Source organism: Bos indicus x Bos taurus, chromosome 10, assembly GCF_003369695.1.
Source record: "Bos indicus x Bos taurus breed Angus x Brahman F1 hybrid chromosome 10, Bos_hybrid_MaternalHap_v2.0, whole genome shotgun sequence".
NCBI classification, from domain to species: domain Eukaryota; kingdom Metazoa; phylum Chordata; class Mammalia; order Artiodactyla; family Bovidae; genus Bos; species Bos indicus x Bos taurus.
In genome coordinates this window covers 59,123,763-59,146,510 of record NC_040085.1, presented here as the reverse complement: position 1 = coordinate 59,146,510, position 22,748 = coordinate 59,123,763, and the positions used below count along the sequence as shown (strand labels likewise).

General features: G+C 54.2%; 1 protein-coding gene across 1 annotated transcript; it reads right to left on the bottom strand.

Annotated features, from left to right (window-relative positions):
• Positions 1–1,439: 1,439 nt before the first annotated feature.
• DUOX2 (dual oxidase 2) lies at positions 1,440–22,248 on the bottom strand. Its single transcript, XM_027554117.1, has 33 exons — positions 22,068–22,248; positions 21,723–21,812; positions 21,301–21,465; positions 20,499–20,686; positions 20,142–20,343; positions 19,871–20,037; positions 19,445–19,505; positions 19,213–19,309; positions 18,672–18,762; positions 18,293–18,395; positions 17,538–17,701; positions 16,836–17,011; positions 16,498–16,616; positions 15,996–16,133; positions 15,660–15,773; positions 15,268–15,470; positions 14,786–14,971; positions 13,483–13,708; positions 13,310–13,403; positions 11,263–11,450; positions 10,681–10,750; positions 10,163–10,246; positions 9,448–9,626; positions 9,077–9,307; positions 8,792–8,891; positions 8,053–8,102; positions 7,671–7,798; positions 7,263–7,416; positions 5,801–6,033; positions 5,422–5,580; positions 5,124–5,279; positions 4,888–5,016; positions 1,440–4,602 (listed from the first exon to the last, which is right to left on the bottom strand). Exons 1-33 carry the CDS (start codon positions 22,234–22,236, stop codon positions 4,480–4,482), a joined length of 4,737 nt encoding a protein of 1,578 aa, XP_027409918.1. The 5' UTR covers positions 22,237–22,248; the 3' UTR covers positions 1,440–4,479.
• Between the last annotated feature and the right edge of the window lie 500 nt (positions 22,249–22,748).

The following is a 22,748-nucleotide window of genomic DNA, read 5'->3' as shown; positions in this document are numbered from 1 at the left end:
TTGTTAAAATCTTATAGTCACCTCAGGAGCCTTTTCTTAATCATCTTATCTAAAGGGGCTCCCTTTAATGATTCACTTTCAGATTATTGTTTTATTATTTTTGAATCTCTTTATCATGATCTGGAATCAAAATTGCCGGGAGAAATATCAATAACCTCAGATATGCAGATGACACCACCCTTATGGCAGAAAGTGAAGAGGAACTCAAAAGCCTCTTGATGAAATTGAAAGTGGAGAGTGAAAAAGTTGGCTTAAAGCTCAACATTGAAAAAGAAGATCATGGCATCTGGTCCCACCATTTCATGGGAAATAGATGGTAAAACAGTGGAAACAGTGTCAGACTTTATTTTTCTGGGCTCCAAAATCACTGCAGATGGTGACTGCAGCCATGAAATTGAAAGACGCTTACTCCTTGGAAGGAAAGTTATGACCAACCTAGACAGCATATTCAAAGCAGAGACATTACTTTGCCAACAAAGGTCCATCTAGTCAAGGCTATGGTTTTTCCTGTGGTCATGTATGGATGTGAGAGTTGGACTGTGAAGAAGGCTGAGCGCCGAAGAATTGACACTTTTGAACTGTGGTGTTGGAGAAGACTCTTGAGAGTCCCTTGGACTGCAAGGAGATCCAACCAGTCCATTCTGAAGGAGATCAGCCCTGGGATTTCTTTAGAAGGAATGATGCTAAAGCTGAAACTCCAGTACTTTGGCCACCTCATGCGAAGAGTTGACTTATTGGAAAAGACTCTGATGCTGGGAGGGATTGGGGACAGGAGGAGAAGGGGACGACAGAGGATGAGATGGCTGGATGGCATCACTGACTCGATGGACGTGGGTCTGGGTGAACTCCAGGAGTTGGTGATGGACAGGGAGGCCTGGCGTGCTGCGATTCATGGGGTCGCAAAGAGTCGGACACGACTGAGCGACTGATCTGATCTGATCTGATCACGATCTAGGATTATCTTCCTTTTCTTTCTTTCCTTGTTTCTTGTCCATTTGCTCCCATTAACAGAGAAGTTCCATGGGAGCTGAATCTTGCCTGGGACCTAATAAAAGCTCAGCATATATTTGTTGAATTGAATTGAATTTTATCATTGGATTTTCCCCCTTTTATGAAGAGGCAAAATGCACTGAGTTCCTTTGTTTGCTCAAGGTCACCCAGCTGGTGACCCAGTTTGACTCAAATCCCTCACTCTTAACGACTATGCTAAATTGGCTCCTCTTATTCAAAAACTCTTGGGGCTTCCCAGGTGGTGCTAGTGGTAAAGAACCTGCCTACTGATGCAGGAGACATAAGAGACCTGGGTTCAATCCCTAGGTTGGGAAGATCCCCTGGAGGAGGGCATGACAACCCACTCCAGTATTCTTGCCTAAAGAATCCCATGGACAGAGGAGCCTGACAGGTTACAGCCCATACAGTCGCAGAGAGTCGGACACGACTGAAGCGGTTTAGCATGCACTCAGGCACTCAAAAATGCTTGTGAGTAAGTGGATGGGAAGTGGATGGGAAGGTTGCCACATCTTATCAACTTTCTCCCCTCTCAAATGGTGCTGGGTCTGGAAATATGAGGGGAAAGGCAAAGAGCTAGCCTTCATGTGTTTCTCCTAGAGCTCAGCCTCAGCACCTCCCCACATCTTCATGTACTCCGTTCCCACCTAACCCTGAAGCCCTTTCACCAAATCTCGTCCTCATCCTCTCCATCTCCAGCCCCACTTCCTTCCAATCCCACCCTATTCCTTCTCTACCCCTGTTCCATTCTCCACCCGATTCCCATGCCCAAGGCAGGGCTTGGGCTGGGCTCTGTCCTAGGACCTGAGACCTATATCTGTGACCTGAAGTAGAAAAGATTTGCTTTCTTTCTCAGAGTTGATATAAGATATAAACATGTCTGTTACATTTTGTGAGTCATCCTTCCCTAGTCCTCTTTCTCTGGAAGTTTTGGTGGCCTCCTATGTTTACATATTCTCCAGTGTCTAACCTCTCCCCTACACTCATGATCTCATTTTGCAGTCCGTGATCTCATTATCTCAATCCAAAGGCACATTGCCTGCTTGTTACCTGATCCTGCCTTTCAATTCATTTCCCAAGACTTGGCCTCAAGGTTCCAGGAAGGGTGGGGCCAGTTGAAGTTCTGGAGAATAACCACGCTGAACTTCTATCCTCTCTGCGCGTCCTTGACTTCTATCATGCAACATGTGGCTTTCTGGAGACTGGTCAAGGTTAGACAGTAGCCGGATCATATGAATACATGCTTCAGTCTGACGTCTGGAACTTGGCTAGGGTGTGGTATCAGGACTAATGCCAGACAGGCTGGGTGTCACCTGAGGCTACCTAAGATCTTGGTGGCATAGATGTCCCCCTGTCCAGCTGGACAGGCAGTTGCCATTGCCTGGATCCTGGGCAAGAGTGATCACGGAGTCTTCAGCAGACCTTCAGTCAGGCCCAAGCATTAGGGAGGATAAGGCTGAGTAGAGACTATGGACAATCATAACAGCCATGTCAACAACATGTGCTAGTCTCACAAGGATAGGTGAGTTAGGATGAGACAGATAGATATTTTGAATGGTCTTTAGAAAGGAATAAGGAAGGCACTGATGGGCCACATTTGGGAATACAGCTAAGGCTGAGACTTAAGGGGCTGGAGTTTGGAATCAATGACTGGTTGTCTACCTGGCGAGGGGCAGGAGGGCTGGAGGCCTATAGGTCTGATGCTGTTAGGAGATAGGTAGGTTAATAATCATCATCCACTGCAATTGTACAATATATTCTCATACATTTCCTCATCTGTGTAATTTTCTGGGCCAGTATCACTATCTGTCTTCCTAGTATCTACACAGACATTTTAATACATGAGTAAACAGGCTCAGAGAAGTTACAGGATTTTCTTCTGTAGCTACTTATAAAGGCAGAGTTAGCAGTAGTGTCCAGGTCTCTTGGCCCCTGATCTGGTGTCCTTCCAGTTCTCTCAGAGATTCCTTTGGTACATAGGGTAGGGGGCTCAAGCCATTTGACCTGTCAGAAGAGGTAGAATAGAACCAATGGGGAGAGAAGCCTGGGGCGGGAATGTGGAGACGGCCTGAAACTCTCCCTGCCACAGGTCCCGCTGGCTGGAGGACTCTATGACCCAGCAACTCCATTCTGAGATACATACCCTCTTGGGAATGAGTGCATTATGTACACCAAACAATAAGTCATAAGAAAGTTCATAGTAGTTTTATTCATAATTATCAGAAACTAGAAACAATCTAAATGTCTATCGACATAAGACTCCATAAACAAACTGTGGTACATCTCTACAATGGAGCTTGACACAGCATGAGAAAAGAACAAACTACTGATATACACAATAACATGGGTGAATCACAGAGACATTGTTGAGTGAAAGACGCCAGTTTCAAAAGAATACATTCAATAGGAACAAATGAATCTGGGGTGATAATATAATTCACATCAGTGGTTGCTACTAAGGGTTGGGGGTGGTGGACTGACAGGGGTACAAAGGAAGTTTCTGGGGTGATGCAAATGTCCTAGATCTTCATCTGGATAGTAGTAGCAACACGTGTTGTACATGGTAGCTTTAAGATTTGTGCACTTTACTATATGTAAATTATACTAAAAAATTTTTTTTTTAATTAAAGCTTAGCTTTTGAGGAATGAGCCACTTGAAGGAAGAAAAGGAAGAGTCTTAAAGAGCGTGGAGGGGATGTCCCAGGTTGGCCCCTGTGGAAGGTGACTGACTGTCCTCATTTGCCTGGAACTGAGGGGTTTCTTAGGACAAGAAACTTTCAGCGCTAAGACTGGGAGAGTCCTGGGCAAACTGGGACAGCTGGTCATCCAACTCCTGTGAAGGTGGGGAGCCAAGAGGGGACTCTGGATGATGTGCAGAGAGGCTGGGCTCCCGTGGTACTGGAGCTGAAGGGCTGCTCCAGCAGGAAGAGATGGGTCTGCCAAGAGGTGAGGGCAGTGGGCAGTGGGCATCACTCAGCGTTCCTGATCCCCTAGGAGCAGGAAGGGCTTTGGGGTAGAGCTGGAGGGCAAAGCCCTCAGAGACTGAACTGAGACAGTTGGGCTGCCAGGTTTAACACTGAAGCTTCTAAGCTGGGTTCTGAGGAGATTTTCTCTTGAGCCTTCTCTTCACACCAGGTACCCTACCCATCCTCCCTCAAATGCCTAGGCCACGAAAACACCAACACTATTCACTGATTTTGTGGAAGGGAAAAAGACATGGGGATCTAGCAGAGAAAAATGCAGTTGTCTCTTCACCTCAGTTATCACAAGGCGGAGACTTCCCCACTTTATCTGCCACAGCCTGCTGTGATGTGAGCTGCAAGTGTCTCTGCTAACTCCTCAGAGCCTGGGACAGATAGGGCAATGAGGGAGAGGCCCTTTCAGCTCTCTGGCTGAGGCCTGAGGTGAATTCTGACAGAAACTGTTGGCAGGGCTGGTCCATGGAGGGACCGGGAACCAGGGAAGGTGGGCTCAGAAGTTCTCATAGTGGTGCACGAAGTGGGCCTGGTCCTGCTGGTTGATGAGCTGACAGGCCTTCTCTACATTCTTGGTCATTCCTGGAGGGCCGCAGCTGAACACCCCGATCTTCTGCACCTATCAAGTGTTGGTGGGGAGAGAGCAGTGGTTGCAGAGGAGAGGCCTGTGGCCTTGAGATGCTCACTCCCCAGGAGCTGCTTCCCAAGCCTGACTGGAGTGACCAGGGCATTGACCCCAGGCGCTGAGGAGGAGGAGGCTTGAATTGGGGCAGCAGGGGTGGGATTTAAAGCCCTCCTCCAACCCTGGACCCCATCCTGAGGTCCTCTGCTCAGGACACAGCTGCAGGCTCTTCAAGGGCCAGGAAGTCCTGGCAGGGGAAGGATGGTTGGGAGTGGGACTGACCTTTGGGTGGACCTCCTGCAGAGAACTGAAGAAGCGTTCAAAGGGGGGACGGCCAAAGTGGGTGATGGAGCGCAAGCCCGTGAACAGACTCCGGTTCAGCACCTTCTGGAAGTGCCGCTCACAAATGTACTGGGGGAGGGAGCAGAGGAGCAAGGTCACAGCCAGCGCCTTGGCCATCCTGGCTTGCTCGGCCCACCCACATACCCAGAGTTGCCCCCTGGCCGGCCCTGACGCACCAGCATGGTGGTCCTGAGGTCGAACTTCTCAGCCAGCTGGGTGATGTAGATGTGCACGGACACGAGGTCCTGGCAGTCATTCTCCTCCACTTCCCGGATGATGTCAGCCAGCCACTCAAACTGCCGCTGGGTCCGTGTCACCCAGATGAAGTAGATCTGGGGACACATGACTAGGGCTCTGACTCAGCTCAGCTCAAGGAGCCAGGGCTTTTTATCATGCTGCTTTGCTGTGATGTGGGGACACAATCAGGCTGTCTGTCCCTATTTCTTTGAAGAATGGAAGAGAGTAAACACTCACCTTTTTACAGAGCATTTGGCTCCCCAAGGATGACTTGAAGACCAGGTCTTTGAGGATGGAGGCAAAGGGGGTGACCCCAATGCCCCCTCCCACTAGCACTGACACCTCAAACTTATGCCACTCCTGATGGCCTTCTCCAAATGGCCCATCAAGGTACAGCTGCCAACAGAAGAGGAAGATGAGATGAGCCTGGCCCTTCCCAAGCTCTGAGCTTAGATATGTGGGGGAAGAGGGACAGGGAGAACCAGTCTCTTTGAGGAACCCCAGCCCTCTCCCAGTCTGGCTTTACAGTAGCTAAAGCATCTTATCCTGGGGTCAGGAAGGGTGGGGACTTTCTGTCAATGCTAGAGCCCCAAAAAGTGGTCCCAGTGGTGGGCACCTTTGGATATTTGGCACAGCTGTCACCCGTTGGAAGTGAGTAGATCTCCCTGAGGCGGGTGGTCCAGGGCCCCGCTGCCCGGATGTGCAGGCTAAGCGTCTCCTCGTGGGGCGCTGACGTCAGCGTGAAGGGGTGGTACTCGTTGGTCCCCAGAGCCAGGCAGGCAATCCGCACCCACTGTCCTGACTTGTACTCAAAGCCTTGGGGCCGCTGGAACTCCAGGTGGGTCACTCCTGAGGGTCGTGGGCAGGGAGGGGCAGGGATCAGAGGGCTTGTTCCTGGTACCTGAGAATCAGCAGGTGCCCTGTCCTCATCACTCACCTCAGGCACAGGGAGCAGCCACGTGATCTGACCTAGTAGGGCTTCTGGGTTGGGGGTTGGAGGACCCTTTTATATGTTTCTTGGGTAACTCAAGAGCTGGGCTTCTCTGCTCCCCTGTTCTAGCCCCTCCCCTCCTCTTTGCTGCTTCCTCCCACTAAGGGCCCAGGCTGACACCACTGTCCTGGATACCAGTGTACTAGGTCAGGGGACCTCAGGCTCCCCAAGTACCACCTCAGTGTTTACCAAATTTCCAGCATGTGAATGTTACCTTTGTGGTGGGACTTATGTGCTCATCCTCCCGCATTATCATTGATCTGATGTTTTTCTTTAAATTGATTTATTTTTTCAACTCAGTTTACCTTGAACATTTAGGTCACTGAGGCAGGTGGAAAACCAGTGTCATGTGCTCTATCTAGCTCTAGAGGCCAAGCTCTTAACCACCACCCTACACATCTAAGTGTTATGTGCTCTAAATAGAAAGTACCACATTTTATCACAGTTTAGCTGGATCCTGTTTGTTGCCTGACCACAGCTGAGCCTCAGGCTTGTGCTTTCTTTGTGGAAAAAGGAGATTTGCAAGTACTGGAGGGTGCAAAAGGCATGTGAAGACCATGCTGAGACTTTGCTCTTAAGTAATCTTGATCGATATAAAGTTGAACGAGGTTAACTTTCTTACTATGTGAGTTCTGAGGGTCAGCCAGCCCCACAACCCTTAAATATCTTCCATCACCCTCTGTGTTGATGTGAATCCCTGCTCTGGCCAGCACTGACTCTCAACAGACTCTTGTGGTCTGGACCATTTGTCTGTCTCTGAAGAGGGGTTTTTCCGAATGAAGAAATGGGAGAGAGATGTTCGGTTCCCTGCCCTGCTCCCAAGTCATGCATGTTCTGGTCTTTCTCGTCCTTAAACCCCTCTGAATGCCTTTCAACTGGCTCTTTTCAATAGTCACCTCTCGTTGTGTGCAAGTCCTGGAAACTAAGTCCAGACTTTCTGGGGGCTGCAGTTCCATCAGGAAAGCCGTAGGGCTCCCCAGAGGGTCTCAGAAACAACAATGGGGTGAGGAGGCCTGGAAAGCTGTCTCCCCACATCCCATGAGTTGACCTCTCATGCTCCCCACCTGAGGTCAGGCCAGCTTGGTACCTGAAGGCAGCAGCTGCGCCTTCACCACGCCGATCTCCACCTTCTTCCGGCTCAGGCTCACCAGCTTGTCCCCCATGTAGATAAGTGCTGGGACCAGGAAGTAGATGTGGAAACGGGGCAGCTGGATCAGGGCAAAGCTGCCGTGGATGATGAGCTGAAGACATGGCCAGTTAGTACAGCTCAGGCCCAGCCGACCAGCCCCTTTTCTGCACCCACCTTACCCAGACACTTCCTGCCCCAGCCCTGGGCCTGGGTTGAGGGCATGGGGCTGGCACAACTCCACAGACTGTGGCCTCAGATCTCAGGGCCTCAGTCGAAGCTCTTGAGTCCAATTCAGCCTTCTCCCTCCCCACATCATGATGCTCATCTCTGCCTTGTGGCCTGGCCCTACCCAGAGAAGTCCCTCACCAGCACATAGAGCAGGATGTAGAGGTGGTGGGTCAACCAGAAGCCCCGGAAGCTGCGGCGTCGGAAGTGGTGGGAAGCAAAGACATACATGATGGCAAGAACCAGGAGCAGGAGCACCCCTGTCATACCTGGGGGCAGCGGAGACAGGGTCAGACAGTCCGGGTCTCAGGGCCTCAGCCTAGGCTGAGAGTAGCAGAGAGCATGTCCCCATTCTGCCCTGGCTCCCAGAACAGCTTAACTAAAGAAGCTGGAACTAAAGCTTGTCCTGGAGCCTTCAAAGGGAAACTGTCAACACTATAGACAAGTGTGTATTCATAGGAAGATGAGGACAAAATCAGAAGTCCTCAGAACCCCCAGACTCCACATACCATCTACTCTTTACCTGGGACTGTCTGGAAGAACCACCAGTAGAACTTCTGGGGAAGCTTGGACCTGTAGGGCAAAGACACCCAGAACCTCAGGCTGGGGCAGGAAGAGCTCCACCACTGTTGCAATGTGACTCTGTTCCTGATGGCCTTGAATACAGAGGTTCCTGGGCTTCTACCCAGACGACCAGGGATCCTTCCAAAGAACATGGGCCCCAGCCTCCTGTGTTCTACTCTCTGGTCTCAAAGCAGTTCTTCTTCCTGTGTAATCTTGAATTCCCCTACTGCAGCTAACCTTTGCTTTCTTGAGTGCCTGGTTCATATTCTGTAAGCTCCATGAGGCTCTATGCTCTATCACTAGGCTCAAACAATGCCAGGCACAGAGTCAGTGCTCAAGAAATACTTGTTGAATGACTGCATGTATCTTGGCATTCTTACTCTCTGGCTCCAGGATGGACACATAGACATGTTTCCTAAATGTTTGCCCAGTAAATGGATGGCAGGCTGAGAAAGCAAGCTGTGTGTCAGGTACACATGGGAAAGAGTATCCAACTTCATCTCCCAAAGTCCTTTCCTGGCAAGTCATGGCCAGCTTCCTTCCTGAGGGCAAGGAAGTCGTCTCTCGGCTTCCTCAGGATACTAACTTCTCACTCTCACTCAGTGAAAGAGTGGAGAGTCTAGGGCCATCTACCTCTTTTCTGTTGTACCCTTAGGCCTTCCCCAGAATTCCCAAGGGGGGTCCTCCCCAGAACTGACCCATCATTCACAAAGACGCTGGGAAAGATGCAGGCCAGCAGACTGAGGGGGCTGACTGAGAAGATATAGACATTCACCACGTGGCCAGCGCTGTGCAAAACTGAAAGAGACAGATCCCATTAGAGATGCCTCCCACGGCCAACCCTAACTAACTCCAGCCCCAGGGAGACAGGAGGCACAGGGAGGAGAGAAGGAAGTACAAGTAGCTCCAGTGTCCCCACTGTCTCCCCCACAGCTAGACCCAGGGGCCTGCAGCCATGGCAAGCATGCCCAGCTGCCACATACTGGCCAGGACCACAGCGGCCATGGCGATCCAACGATGGAAGTCCACGGCAGCATCAAAGGGCACGTAGCGGTTGAGGAAGGTCTCTCTCAGGAAGGTGATGAGGTTGCGGCACATGGTGAGCAGGATGTAGGAGAACATGAAGGAGACACTGGCCGCCGTGCCCCGTGACAGGATGATGCCCACAAAGGTGGTCTGTGCAATGCCCGATGGTGGCGAGGCAAAGGCGTAGTCTGGGGGTAGAATTGGGGTGGAACAGCACAGTACAGAGGCCTGAGTCAGAACACCTGGGTCCCCCAGGCCAGACGCTGAGGTTCGGGAAAAACAACCAGAAGGCTCTCACACCTCCCCTCCTGCAACTTGAAACTCTTACAGTAAGCGCGCTCCACAAACAGTCCGGCACAGATGGCTGAGAAGACAGCCACGCACACGATGTGCCGCCGGTAGTTCTCCACGAAGCGCTTGTACTGCTGCAGCTTCTGAGCCAGGAAGCCCCGCTGCATCTTCTCCTGCAGCGCCTCCGTGTACAGCCGGGGAGGGGGCACCCCTGCCCTGCAGCAATGGGAGGCAGGTAGCCTGAGGTCAGTGCATCCTGGCCTCCCCTAAGTGCCACCTTATAAAGGAGACCTGGTGCTCTGGCAGCAGTCAGGATGGGCCGCAATAGATGAAAGAAAAAGCTTCTGGGGGGTGACTCCCACTCTCCCAAGCCATTACCACTCATCTTGACTTGCCCTGTCCACCCACTCTTCCATCTCCCCACTACTCCATCTCCACTTCCTCCTGTCTGTCCTTTCTGTCTCTCCTCCTGCTCCCTGCCCAGGCCTCACTGCTGCACCCAAACCAGGCAGGAGCCAGGGGACCCCTCCCTGCCATCTTGGTGTTGCATCGAGTGCCAGGCCCCTGGCCTAAAGAGTAGGGTGCAGAAGTTGGAAGAGGTTGAAGAGTCATTCGACTTAACAGCCTGCCAGCCAGGTCAGGGACATGTGGAATGAGTCTCAGGATGGTCTCTTGTGGGTGGAGGTGGGCAGACCAAGACTCCGAGACTTCTCCCCATGTCTTCATGGATCAAGGTTCTAGAAAACACTCACTTTTTGCCAAACCTCTTCTTCAGCCCAGGGCCTCCTAATTCCGGGGCTTTCGAGGCAGGGAGCCCCACTCCCTGAGGGCAAGAACTGAGGAAAGAAAAATGGGGCTCATGATCCCCTTGTCTTTGCAGGCAGGAGAAGAACTGCCACGTCAGGGTTGAGGGTGGGCTGGGAGGGGGTAGATCCTGGGATTCATTTCTGTCCACAGATCCTGCCCATAAAACTGATCAGAGAGGAGTCTGGCAGAAGGCAGGACCGAAGGAATGGATATGGTCAGGTCATCTGTTCTGTGTGAAGATTGTGTCCTGGAGGGGCAGAAAGAGCCAGGCTCCTGAACAGTAAATGGGTATGTGGGTATGTGTGTGATGCAGCTGGAATACAGACTCAGAACAACTGTGCATTAAGAGCAACTTTCAGAGGGCAAATGTCTGGCCCAGGGGCTGATCTCACCAGCCCTACTTGCTTCGTTTCCCTGCAGGGGACCCAGTCAGGACACCTCCCCATGCCCCATTCCCGCTCACCGTTCCTCAGAAGTCCGAGTGATGAATGACACTCGAGAGCTGATGTTTGGTTTAAAAATGTCTCCAACACCTGGAGAGGAGAACAAGAAGCTGGACAGGCTTCCCCAAGAGTGCGGGGAGGTGACCGTCCTAGGATGGCTACAGGGCAGTGGCTTGGTCACATCCCCATACCCTCTCCAGCCTTGCTCCCCTCACTGCCCACACGGAGCACCCACACAAGGTGGCTGCTGCTAGACAATGTGGCAACTTCGTGCAATTAGGAAAAGGGTCCCCCTCCAGGTGGACGCAGCCCTGCAGATTGTTTGTATACAGAAAATGGGGGCTCATCCTCTGGCCAGATTCACCCCAGATCAATGTGCGTGGCTGGTGTGCAGCATGTAGGCTAGATTTCAGCCTGCCCTGACCCCTCCATGGGCACCTTTGTGTACAAATTGCACAACTGTAGGTGACACCCTTGATTATACATGCCTGGCTCTGTACTAGGCACCAAAGACTAAGAGAGAAGTAAGACCTGAGTGCTATGCACCAGGAACTCACATTTTGAAGATACGCCCATCCCTGACGCCTTCCAAACTTACACACCTCCTCCTCCACCTCTGACACAGAGCTGCGTTCGGCGGAGCTCACTGTCATGGTCCCGCAGCATGAAGTGGAAGTCCTCCCACGTCAGCTCCTGCTTGTCCTGGAAGCCTGACTCTCGGAACATGGACTCCACCACCTCAGCCAGCTGGGTCTTGGTCAGGCAGTTGTTGGAGATCTCAATGAAGGACCTGGGTCGGGGGGTGGGGGGAACCCAAGAAGAAAGCAGCCTGTCACCCAGCCAGGTCAGGTTTAGGCAGGCAGGTGCTGGGTGGGGCGGGCCCCAGACTATCTAGTGTGGTTACCAGTGACCCAGGAAATGGCACCGAGAAGGTGTTCATCCAGCCTGCTGCTGACGCTAAGCTGGGTGGGGTGGCCACGGCCCGAAAGGCAGAACAAAACTGAAAGTGACCTTGACCAGTCACTTAGAGAAAGCAGCCCTCAAACGGGGGATAAATGTCCACTGAGTGTAGGAACATGTCCAGGTGTGCCACAGCCCACTCAAGTGGCAGGCTCTCTCGTGTTGATAACTCCCACACCCATGCCGGGCACCCCATTCATGGTTAAGTGGGGGCACAGACAGTTGGGAGTTGAGGGAGGAGATGTAGCCACAGTGGCTTCTGCTTCCTTGTGCCAACACCCCAGGACGCAGGCAGAAGTGTCTCTACACCCAACGTGACAGCATCTACAATGGCCATACTTTTTTCTTAGGTGCGCTTTCGACACAAGCAAACACACGTGCACATTTGTGTTGAGTCCAGCAGAAAAAAAGCTTTGCCTGCATGACACAGCAAACAACTGCCATCACATTAAAAAAATATATCATCCCACTTGCTCAGGGTGAGACTGAGCCAGAGCCACGCTGAGCACAGGATGAGGAGGTGGGAGCTTAGCCCCCAGGCGCAGAAACCCTCTCCCAGAGGGTCCTGCAGCAGCATACCCAGCGAGGGACAACTGCAATCAGCTTCACCCTAGCCCTTTCAGAAGCCCACGTCCAGTTGTTGTATCTATCCTGCAAGAGAGGTGGCAGTGAAGGGGATCACGGAAAGCAATGAGTAAGGTTTGCAGGGATAGAAAAGTTAAAAGGATCTGAGCTGTTTTTTGCATTCTGTTTATTCATTTGCTCATTTGTCTCATCTGATTCAGTTGCCTATGCATCAAATGCCTGCTATGTGCCAATCAGTGTGGAGAAGGTGGATGAGATATGAACCCTGTCCTTGTAGAGCTGCAGGAAGCTGTGTTACTGGAGCACTGTCTCCAGGAATAAGACGTCTGTGAGCCCCAAACTGGTCTTTATTGGCACACTACAACCAGAGATGGCTTAAGAAGCAGGAAGAGAGAAAGTTTGAAATATAGAACATTCCATTTTTCTCCTCCTGCCTGTCCTGGTGATTAACATCGGCAGTGATGAAGGGCATCTGTCCTCCAGGATTCATGCTCTCACTGTGTAAAGCACAGCCTTAGAAGAATCAGCCAAGACCTGACTTCCCTGGTGGTCCAGTGGATAAGAATCCGCCTGCCAGTGCAGGGGACATGGGTTCAATCCCTGGTCCAGGAATGCCCCACATGACTTGGGGCAACTAAAGCCGGTGTGCCACAACTACTGAGCCCACTTGTCTAGAGCCTGCACTCCACAACAGGAGTGTAGCCCCTGCTCGCCGCAACTAGAGAAAGCCCACATACAGCAACGAAACCCAGCGCAACCAAAATAAGAAAAAAGTTTTTAAAAAGAAGAAGAGTTAGCAAAGACCTGACAGCATCCAAAAGAGGCTGGTTGGCTTTGTTACTGGTCATCTTGGTGTTGTTTGTGTTTTTTCACTTGGGAGAATTTTCTGGCTAGTGTTGACTGAAGAAACAGACCCTTCTGGGGGCAGGGGCCTGGCCAGATAAACTTTGAAGCTGGATGCTCTGGGCATCTAGGATGCAGTACCTAGGCCACCTCTCAATGCAGACGGCCACATAACCTCCTCACCTACCCTCCTCTGACCTGACCTGTTTTCCTGTTTAAAATACCAAGACGTCTCAGGACTGGAGGGGGCCCACCCCATACCGCATCATGGTGAAGAACTCGTCCTTGGAGAGGAAGCCATTGCCATCAAGGTCATACATGGTGAACATCAGGCGGGACTTGTCCTCTGGGGAGCCTGGGAAGAGACAGGGGGATCCCTGTCACCTCTCTGCTGAAAGATACTTGGCACCTGGGATGGTCCACCATCCCCTCACCTTTCATGAAGACCACCAGGACGTCCAGGAACTCCCGGAAGGACAGGTACCCGTTGCCGTCTTTGTCGGCCAGAGAAAACATGGACTCCACAAACATGTCCTGGGGCTTGAGGCCCAGGGACTCGGCAAACTCAGCCCGGCTCAGCTCACAGGTCAGGGCCTCCCGCACCTTCTGCGATGAGTCCAGGAGCAGGGTTCCTGCATCCACCTGGTTGATGTCCAGCACCTGTACTTGGACAGCAGCAGAGGGAGGGAGAGGAAGAGTTGAGGCCTGGGCTGGAAGCAGTTCAGTGACCCCTCTCATCTCCCAAAGTCTGGATCAGAAAGGTGAGCCCTGGTGGTCGCTCATTTCTGCTCTCCTGCAGAGGGGAGACTAGCAGGGGATGAGGTGGGAGCAAGGAGGGACAGTGTTTGGGAATGCCAAGTGAAAGAGCCTACACCGGTGACAGAAACTGCAGCAGACATGAATGGAAGGCAGGAAGGGGCTAAAGATACGCTCTTTTGTCAGTTCAGACAGGGTTGCCATGTGCCTGATTTTAAAAGTCACATACATGTAACTTACTGTGGTTTAGTGGCTAAGTCATGTCTAACTTTTTTGCGACCCCATGGACTGTAGCCCACCAGGCTCCTCTGTCCATGGGATTTCCCAGGCAAGAATACTGGAGTGGGTTGTCATTTCCTTCTCCAAGGGATTTTCCTGACCCAGGGATTGAAACTGCATCTCCTGCATTGGCAGGTAGATTCTTTACCATTGAACCACCAAGGAAGCCCATATATGTAACTTCCATGCATTACATGCAATCATGTACCCAGCACTAGGGCTAAACATTGTACATAGAACAGTGTTTATCAAACTTTAGAGTGAATCAGAATCCTCTGGAGGGCTTGTGGGTCCCAGCTTCAGAGTTCCTGATTTCCTAGGTCTGGGGGAAGGGCCTGAGGACTTGAATTTCTAACGAATTCCCAGATGAGGCTGTTACTGTTGGTCCAGGGAGCACACTTTGAAGACCACAAACGTAGACTATCTTTCTGAATCCTCATAACCCAAGGGGATGGATCCTATTTTAATCACTCTTTTATAGACGAGGAAACTGAAATCAGAGCAGAGGCGATGTAATTTGCCTAAGGTGATGCCCTAGTGAGTAGCAAAACCTGGGTTCCAGCAGGGCTGTCTGTTTCCAGCCCTCAGGACAGAAGCTCAGTTCACCCTAGATAGGGTACTGTCCAGCCCAGGTTGGACAGTTGGGTAGTTTTCCTCCTACCCCTGGGCCCCTTCTGCTTCCAAAAAGCCTGGTCACAGCACCTGGGCAAAAAGGTGTCTGAAGAAAATCTCCAGGATGCGTTGCCGCTGCTCTTTGGTCACAGCTTTCCTGAACAGCTCATACTCGCTCATCTCAGCCATGTCCAGGCCCAGAGCCCAGTTCTCACAGAAGCCCCGCAGATGCTGCACGAAGGCACCCCGCTCCTCCTGGGAGTTAAACAGCAGCACCTGGCAGAAGGAAGGCCGTGCTAATGCTCAAGCTCCTGGCTCAGCCTCCCCTCAGAGGTCCTTGGGTTGGGGGAAGGAAACTAAAAGGCTCCCACTCCAACCCGGCTAGGGCCCGGTGAGTGGCCCAAGGGGATCAAAGGGAGAGTTGGGTGGGGACCTTGGAAAGCAGTGCCTCCTCCCAGTGTCAGCCCTCACAGACGAGCCCTGCAGCTGAGGACACGGTGACCTGAGGGGACTCGCCGTAGAAGGGAAATGGGCGAGGGCAGCCCAGGCTGGGGAGGCTGGCTGGGCCATACCAGATCATACTCCTTGGGGATCTTGAGCAGCAGGGTGCGGCATCTGCGGTTGCTGGACAGGATGAGGTTGACCTGTTGTGGGGGCTGCAGCTGGATGGTGCGGAGCACAGAGAGCCGCCGGTCCACAACCTGCAGCCGCCGGTCTGGGAGCAGCTGGATGGTGACTGGATAGCTCCTCTCCCGGGGGCCCGGCCACTCCATCGCTAGGGAAGGGACGACGGGCAGGGCAGAGCGTTTCAGCAGAGCTTCCCAGGCCCCGGCCCTCAGGCCAGTTCCAGTCTGAGCCAGCACCCTGAAGCCTGGCTTTCTCCCCACATCTGTAAGCTGGTTCTTTCACAGCACCCCGCACCTTCGGTTCTCTTCCCGCTTCCCTCCCCTTGGCCCCATCTCACCTGACACTCCATCACTGGCTGGTTCCTTCTTCACACTCTCTTTGCCTCTCCTTTGGAGCTTCTTGCGCTCTCGGCCCCGGAAATAGGCCACAACCCCAGAGATAAGCAGGCTCACTGAAGGGGGTCAGAAGGAGCCAGTGGGGAGAGGAACCCCTCACCTGTGGGTTTTCCAAGGCCCTGGCTGCTGCCCCTCCCTTCCTAAGGCATCCTGAGGCTGGCTTCAAATGAACTCAGGCCTGAACCCTACAGGTCAGTCAGTAACAAGGGGTGGGGACAGTCTGTGGAGAGGAGGGGAGCTGAGAGAAGAGACATGGCTGAGGGGGCTGAAGGGCTTACCTAGTGGAAGACAGCACAAAGCCACGATGGTGATGCCAAAGCCAGGACCACTGCCCTCGAAGTAATGAATCTCGGTCAGGGGCACACAGTGGGGCAGGTCTCCGGTTGTGAGCTGTTGGGGCTGAGGGCAGGGTGCACCTGAGGGAGAAGCACAGAAGGTCTCAAGGCCTGAGCGTCCCACTCCTTGGCCAGGCATCCTTCCCCTCTTCTCCTGTAAAGGGCCAGGTACTGCTCCCTCCCAGATCCACCTCCCTGGAACTTGTTCCCCTCAAAAGTTCCTCTTCCACATCCCACCTCTCAGCATCACCCCAACCCGACCACAAGGTACAGCCTGCAAACCAGTCTAGTCTCTACTGGGGGAGGCACCTAATGCAGGCCTCCCAGACCAACACAGAGGGAACTGCCTGGTGCCTAGCCCCTGAGACAGCACCAAGTGACCCCCCCACACACAACCTCTGCCCCTTCTCTGCCACCATTGCTTGAGCTCTCCCAGGCCACCCACCATCCTGCCAAATAAAGACATTGGGCTGCAGGGTGTCAGGGTCCACATTGGTGACAGCCACCACCACGTCCCGAAGAGTGGTGCTTCTAATTTCTGCAATTTCATCTGGAGAGAAGAGCCTAAGGTGGGGAAAGCCAGGAATTGTTTGGGATGAGAAGGGATCACAGGTCTCCAGCAAACTCGGGCCTGGGAACCCAGATGAGAAAAATAGACCCAGAGGGGTGGGGAGGGAGTTGTGGGTCAGCTGGGAGTCAAGGGCCCATGGAGGCCATTCACAGGCAGAGGGTCTGGGGTCCAGGCCAAGACAGAGTCTGAGGCAGGAGCCAGGCAGGCCTTACCCATTCCTGCTGTTCTCAAACCAGTAGCGGTCGCCATCCCGCAGTCGCACAAACTGATCAAGGACGATGGTGCTGAAGAGGGGTCCAGGGTCCCCGTGGCTCTCCAGGAGCCCCCCAGGGAGTAACTCCAGCCGGGACAGGTCCTGGTTGTACAGGGCCGCTGTGGCCTCCAGCACCTGGGGCACCACAGGAGGTGAGGAGTGTGTGAGCATACGTGTGTGGTTTTGTGTTAGGAGGGTGGCCACTACTGCCCCATCCCTCAAACATGGGACCCCATCCGCGGTCTGGCTTGCTGCTTAGCCCTGAGAGAGTTTCCTCTTTCTAGGCAGCCCCCTCAAGTGGTGACAAGTCTGGTGGGAGGACCAGTGTGTCACCACCCAGACTGTCTCCAGTGACCAGCAGCTTCAGGGTCATCCATCTCATGGGGCAAGACCCTGCAGGAACAGGACAATGGCTCCCCACCCAGGGGTCATTCTGCAGAAATGGTACAGAGTAGCGGTGAGGATACTCTGGAATCAGATGCCTGAATTTGAATCCTGCCTCCGAGATGGACTTAACAATTATGTCATCGGTAAAATGGGGACAATGATGGTGTCTACTCTATAATGTTCTTCACACAGATTAAATGGGTTACACATGTAAAGGACTTAGTATCACCTCAAGAAAGCTTTAGTTGCCATTATTATCATCACTATTTCTGACCTGAGGGTCCACGTTGGGGTTGAGGTCACTCCAGTTCCCCGGGGTATTCAGCCCCAAGGCCTGCAGGGCTTGGCTATAGCTGGGCAGCCCCATGTCTCGGCCACGTTGGATGCTGCTGGCCACGTAGTCAGTGCGAGAGAACTTGCCAGGGCCAGGCCAATAATCTAAGGAGGAGAGAGGACCTGGCTCTAGGCTGTCCTCCTAACCCTTCTTTACCCAGCAGCCTTGAATTGGGCTGTTGGCATTACCCATATCCAGCACATGTCAATGTCACCATTTGTGACCAGGAGCAATTTTTCTCAAAAAACTCTTCCCTTAAGACTCAGGATGGTTCTAGTCACCAAATCCCCCATCCCACCTCCTTAACCTCAAGATGGTGCTGGACAAGCTACCCCCTACATACTCAGATGTAGGTAATTTAGAATACAGTTATTTTCCTCTAATTTTTTCTAATGGCTGCTGTGTGTGTGTTCTTACATTGTAGGTACCCTAGGCCTGCTGCTGCTGCTGCTAAGTCACTTCAGTCGTGTCCGACTCTGTGTGACCCCATAGACGGCAGCCCACCAGGCTCCCCCATCCCTGGGATTCTCCAGGCAAGAACACTGGAGTGGGTTGCCATTTCCTTCTCCAATGCATGAAAGTGAAAAGTGAAAGTGAAGTCGCTCAGTCATGTCCGACTCCCTGGTGACTAACCCAGAAGGGTCCCCAGGCTCACGGGCCTCTGGGCCCTCATCCCTTCTACTTCCAGTGCTTACCCCTCAGATCTTCCACCACAATATTGTCCTCTAGCTCTGAGATCTGGGAGGCCATTCCCAGCAGCAGCTGATTCACTGCCTGAGAGCTGTTCAGATTGGGATTCTGGAAAGAAACAGCATACTCAAGGTAGGTCCTCAGGCTCCTTCCCAGTGCGGGGTCCCCCTCACCCAGACCACTGCAGCATCCCAGGACAAAGGGCCCTTGGCCAGGCCTAGAGCCTGTTGAACTGCTGTTCCCAGATAATTTTCTGATCACTCTACCTTCATCTCCCACCACCCTGAGGCAGCAACACCTATGAACTGGAATTGTTGCTTTTCCCAGCCTGTGTGACAAGACTGACCTTGACCCACCTTCCCTTGTCCCTGACCCCAAGCTGACCTCCCGAATCCAGTAGCTGTTGCAGACTCTGAGAGCTGGGGAGCTGCCAAAACTCTCATTCAGGACCATCTGGAAATGACAACTGGCATTTCTGAAATGGGGAATCAAGGATGCGGTAAGAGAATTCAAGGAAGAGGCTGGGGTGGGGCTGATGTGGGGTGAGGCATTCAGAGGCCATTTGGTGAGTACTAAGGGGTGTCCTCTGAACTTCCTTGACTGCAGCAGGGATTTGGCAATCAGTGTGGACTGAAGGTAGAGGTTGCTCTTTGTCCACACAGGGTAGGAAGGGAAGGAGGGAAGAGAGTTACACAGCTGCTGGACAAATCCTGCTCTCAGCAACTGAAGTTAAGCTGTTAGGAGGAAATGGAGAAACCTCCCTGTTAAGACTGGACTCCTACCCCAGGGTTCTGTTTCAGGGGACCAAATTCCGCTTCTCTTTCCCCATGAAACTGTGGGGGTGGGGTATATGAAAGGTCCCAGGCCCCAAGGCCACTGCATCTTCACCTCTCCCAGTGTGCTGCTCAGCCAGACCTTCCCTCACCTCATGTAGACGCCAGGGGGCACCATGGTGGAGAAGAACTGCTCAGAGGCAGCCAGGAACTCTGGGGAGATGCTGGGGTCCAGGAAAGGGCGATACTCTGTCCACAGGGGTAGTAAGAAAAACAGGCTCCTTACCCTCACATACTCTCATCACAAGAACCCACCAGTTTTCTTTGTCCTATGGATCTTAATCACCCCCCTCCCCTAACCCCCTCAACCCAAGTGTTCCTCACCTGTGTAATTTGGAGGTGTTTGCTGCAGGAAGCTGGGCAGCCACTCATACATGGCGATGTTCTGAGGGTCAAGAGAGGGGAAAGGGGAGGCCAGCGCTGGAGCAGCCAGGCCACGAGGGATCTGAGCTCAAGGAAGGCTTAGGAGGGAGATAAGAACCAGGCAGGGACAGTCACAGGAGACACTCTCAGACAGGAGAGGTGCGGAGGTTCCTGTTCCCCACAAGCAACCAGGGCAGGTGGGTGGGGAGCGGGCTGCGAAATAATCATCAGAAAACCTCCTGCGTGAGTAGCGCTTTGCCTGCTTATCACCCTCAGGGGCTTTTCCTAGATGGCAGCTCTCTGGGCAGGGGGGTGGTGGTTTCTGGCGGGGTCGTCCAGGACCGAGGGCTCTGGAGTCTCCCGGGGACCAGGCCGTGGGGAACCCACCTGGTAGGTGGCGATGACCCTCTTGCGCGCGTGCTGGAACAGCTCCTCGTCCCCCCAGAGCGGGTACCGCCGGGCCAGCTTCTGCGCCCACAGGTTGTGATAGCGGAACCAGAGCAGACCCAGCGCCTGCAGGAAGGGGTCGCGGTTCCCTCGCTCGGCCCCGAAGGCTGCACGCGCCGCGGGAAAGCAGGGAGGAGATGAGCGCGGGCTGGACCGCGGGGCACCCCTCGCCGTCCCTCGACCGCGCCCCGCCCGGCCCCCGCCGCCTCACCGTATAGCCCCCGCGGCCCGCGGCGGCCAGTGGTGGGATCTGGCGGCATCCACATGAGCAGCGGGGCCTGCGCCGCCCGCGGGAAGGCGGGGTCGGGCCCCGACGCCAGCTGCCCCCCGGAGAAGCTCCGCAGCTCGTCGCTCCAGGAGTGCGAGGAGCCATAGATGGCGCTGCCGTCCAGCCAGCCGGTCACCTCGTTGGTCTGCGGGGACGGCGGGAGGCTGAGCCGGGGGTCGGGCGGCCAGGCGGGTCGGGGAGGGGTGAGGGCCCGCGGCTGTCGTGGGTGCGGCGGGATGGGATCCTCTCCGCGGTTGCCTGGGGTCCCGCCAGCCCCACACCCCCGCCTGCCGCGCTCACCAGGTCCCGGGGGTTGCTGGGGCTCTGTCCGGTCTCGGGGTCCCAGCGACTCCTCTGGAAGGGCAGGACCACGTCCCCGCTGTGGTCGCGGTCGAACACGGGGTCTCCGGGCGGGATGTGGATGTTAAGGAACTCGGCTGGGCAGCCAGACTTTTCCACACTGACCAGGTCGGACAGCACGTGGTAGCCTGCGGTCGTGGGGTTCAATCTGGTAAGAATCGCTATTCCCCACCTCCAGGGAGCCTAAAGACAGATGTTCCAATTCAAGCGCCGCTCCACCAGCTCTAAAACTTTCTTCTAATCTGTAAAGTGGGGTTATAGTACCCTCCTCGCCCACCCCCATCACGTCGTGGTGAGAATCAAAATAATACAATAAATATAAGGGCTCCCCGGAGCCAGTCCCCATCTCCTAACAGATCGTGCCTCCCCCTCCCTCTCCAGGGGTAAAGAAGTTAATCCTCACAATGGGAGGAGAGGGGCAGCAGGGGACCTAGCTCCAAGGAGCTACAGGGAAGGCTAGTGGCACTCCTGGGTTGGAGTAAGGGGTAAGAGAAAGATTAGGAGAGCAAAATACCAGCTGGTCAACACCCTCAAATCCGTCCAAGACGAAGAAAGGCTCCAAGTGTAGCCTGAGGGGATGGGCTGGGGGACGGTGGGGACGGTGAGGACGGTGAGGACGTGGTTTGAAGTCTTGGGTCGGTGTCCTTTGGACTTGCAGAGCGGCCTCAGGGCCCATCTCCTTAGGCGCTGAGCTAAGCGCCAGGTCAACCCTCACCGGAACTGTTCTCCCATTTGCCCTCACCGAAGAAGACCCCCAGGACCGTGCGATTGCGGCCGGACGGCCTCCCGGAGCTGCCCCGCGTGGCGGCGTTGCTGAGTCTGCGCGGATTGGGCAGCAGCGGCTCCTCGAGAGCCTGATACACGCCGTCCGCGTAGTTGGCCGGTACAAGGCGCTGCAGTCGGGAGCCTATGGGAAGCAGGGAGCCGGGCTCTGTCAGAACACGCCGTTCCCAACAAGCCCTTGAATCTCGCCCTATGCCTCCCTCCAACCCCCACTCCCACCGACGAGACCCCTTCTTCAGCCTTCAGGTGTGTATAGGAGCTGGCCGCGCAGGCAGCGGGCCGGCTGGCTGGCGCGCTCCCTTCCCGCCGGCTTCTCCGCGCCGGTTCTCCCGTACCCCTGCCTTCCACTAGCCGTTCCCCACCCCAGGCCGCAGGACGCACCCGCAGCGCCACGCTCGTGGTGCCTCAGGTTGTTGAACCAGCCGTCATAGCGCTGCACTTCCCAGGTCAGTGAGAGTGAGTCCTGGCCACCTGTGGGTCAGAGAGTGGTCCGCTCACTGCTAGCTTTCCTGCGACCCCTGGGGGACCCGATGGCCTCTGTCCGCCAGCTGAGGGCCCCCAACCCGACCCAAGTGGAGATGCTCCCGCGGCCTCTAGGCTGCGCCGGGAAGTTTACCATCTCGCTGAGCCGCGCAGCGATCTCACCCCATTTTCCAGCCCCAGGAAGCCTCTTGCCTGCACCAATCCCTTCCTCAACTCCCAAGGGAACTAGCGCCTGGTACTTACCCGTTGGATCCAGGAGTAGAGACAGCAGAACTCCCAGGAGCACAAGTACCTCTGGCCTTGCGCGGAGCATGTTGACCCTGAGACCAGCGGGGTGGGAGGTGGTCCATGAGGAACACAGAGCCAGCCTTTCCCACCGCTGACAGTTGGCGGGAGCTGTGTCCACCCCCATTTCTGGAGCGAAGCTTTTAGAAGTATCGCCAAGGACCCACACCCAGAGGGCACTTTTTTAAGGGCACAAGCCTCTCATATCCCTCAGTGAATACCTGTCCCTGGACACTGAGGGATGGGAAGATCAAGTCCCAAGTACCGGTCCAACCTCTGGCTTAGGGACCCCGTCGGTCAGAAGTCTTTTTCTTGGAATCTTTGCCTCTCTGCTCTGCTTCCTGCCTCTCCCCACTTCCTCCCTTCCCCGCTCCGCAGATCCTCAGCCACCCCCGGCTTCACTCTCACCCTCCTCTCTGGATCCTCTGAGGCCAGCTGTGCAGGTGTTCCACTTAGGCTAGACCAGCGCCAGATGTGAGCATCTGGACTGGGCCGCTCCCTCTTGCTAGGCGGGTGGGGCTCCTCTCATTTGCATAATGACCTCCGCCTCTTATTTGCATGATCTTTTCCCTCCCGGACCCAGCAGCGAAGTCCCGACAGCGCTCAGCGCTCGGCCCACGCTGCTATAAAAGGGGTTTC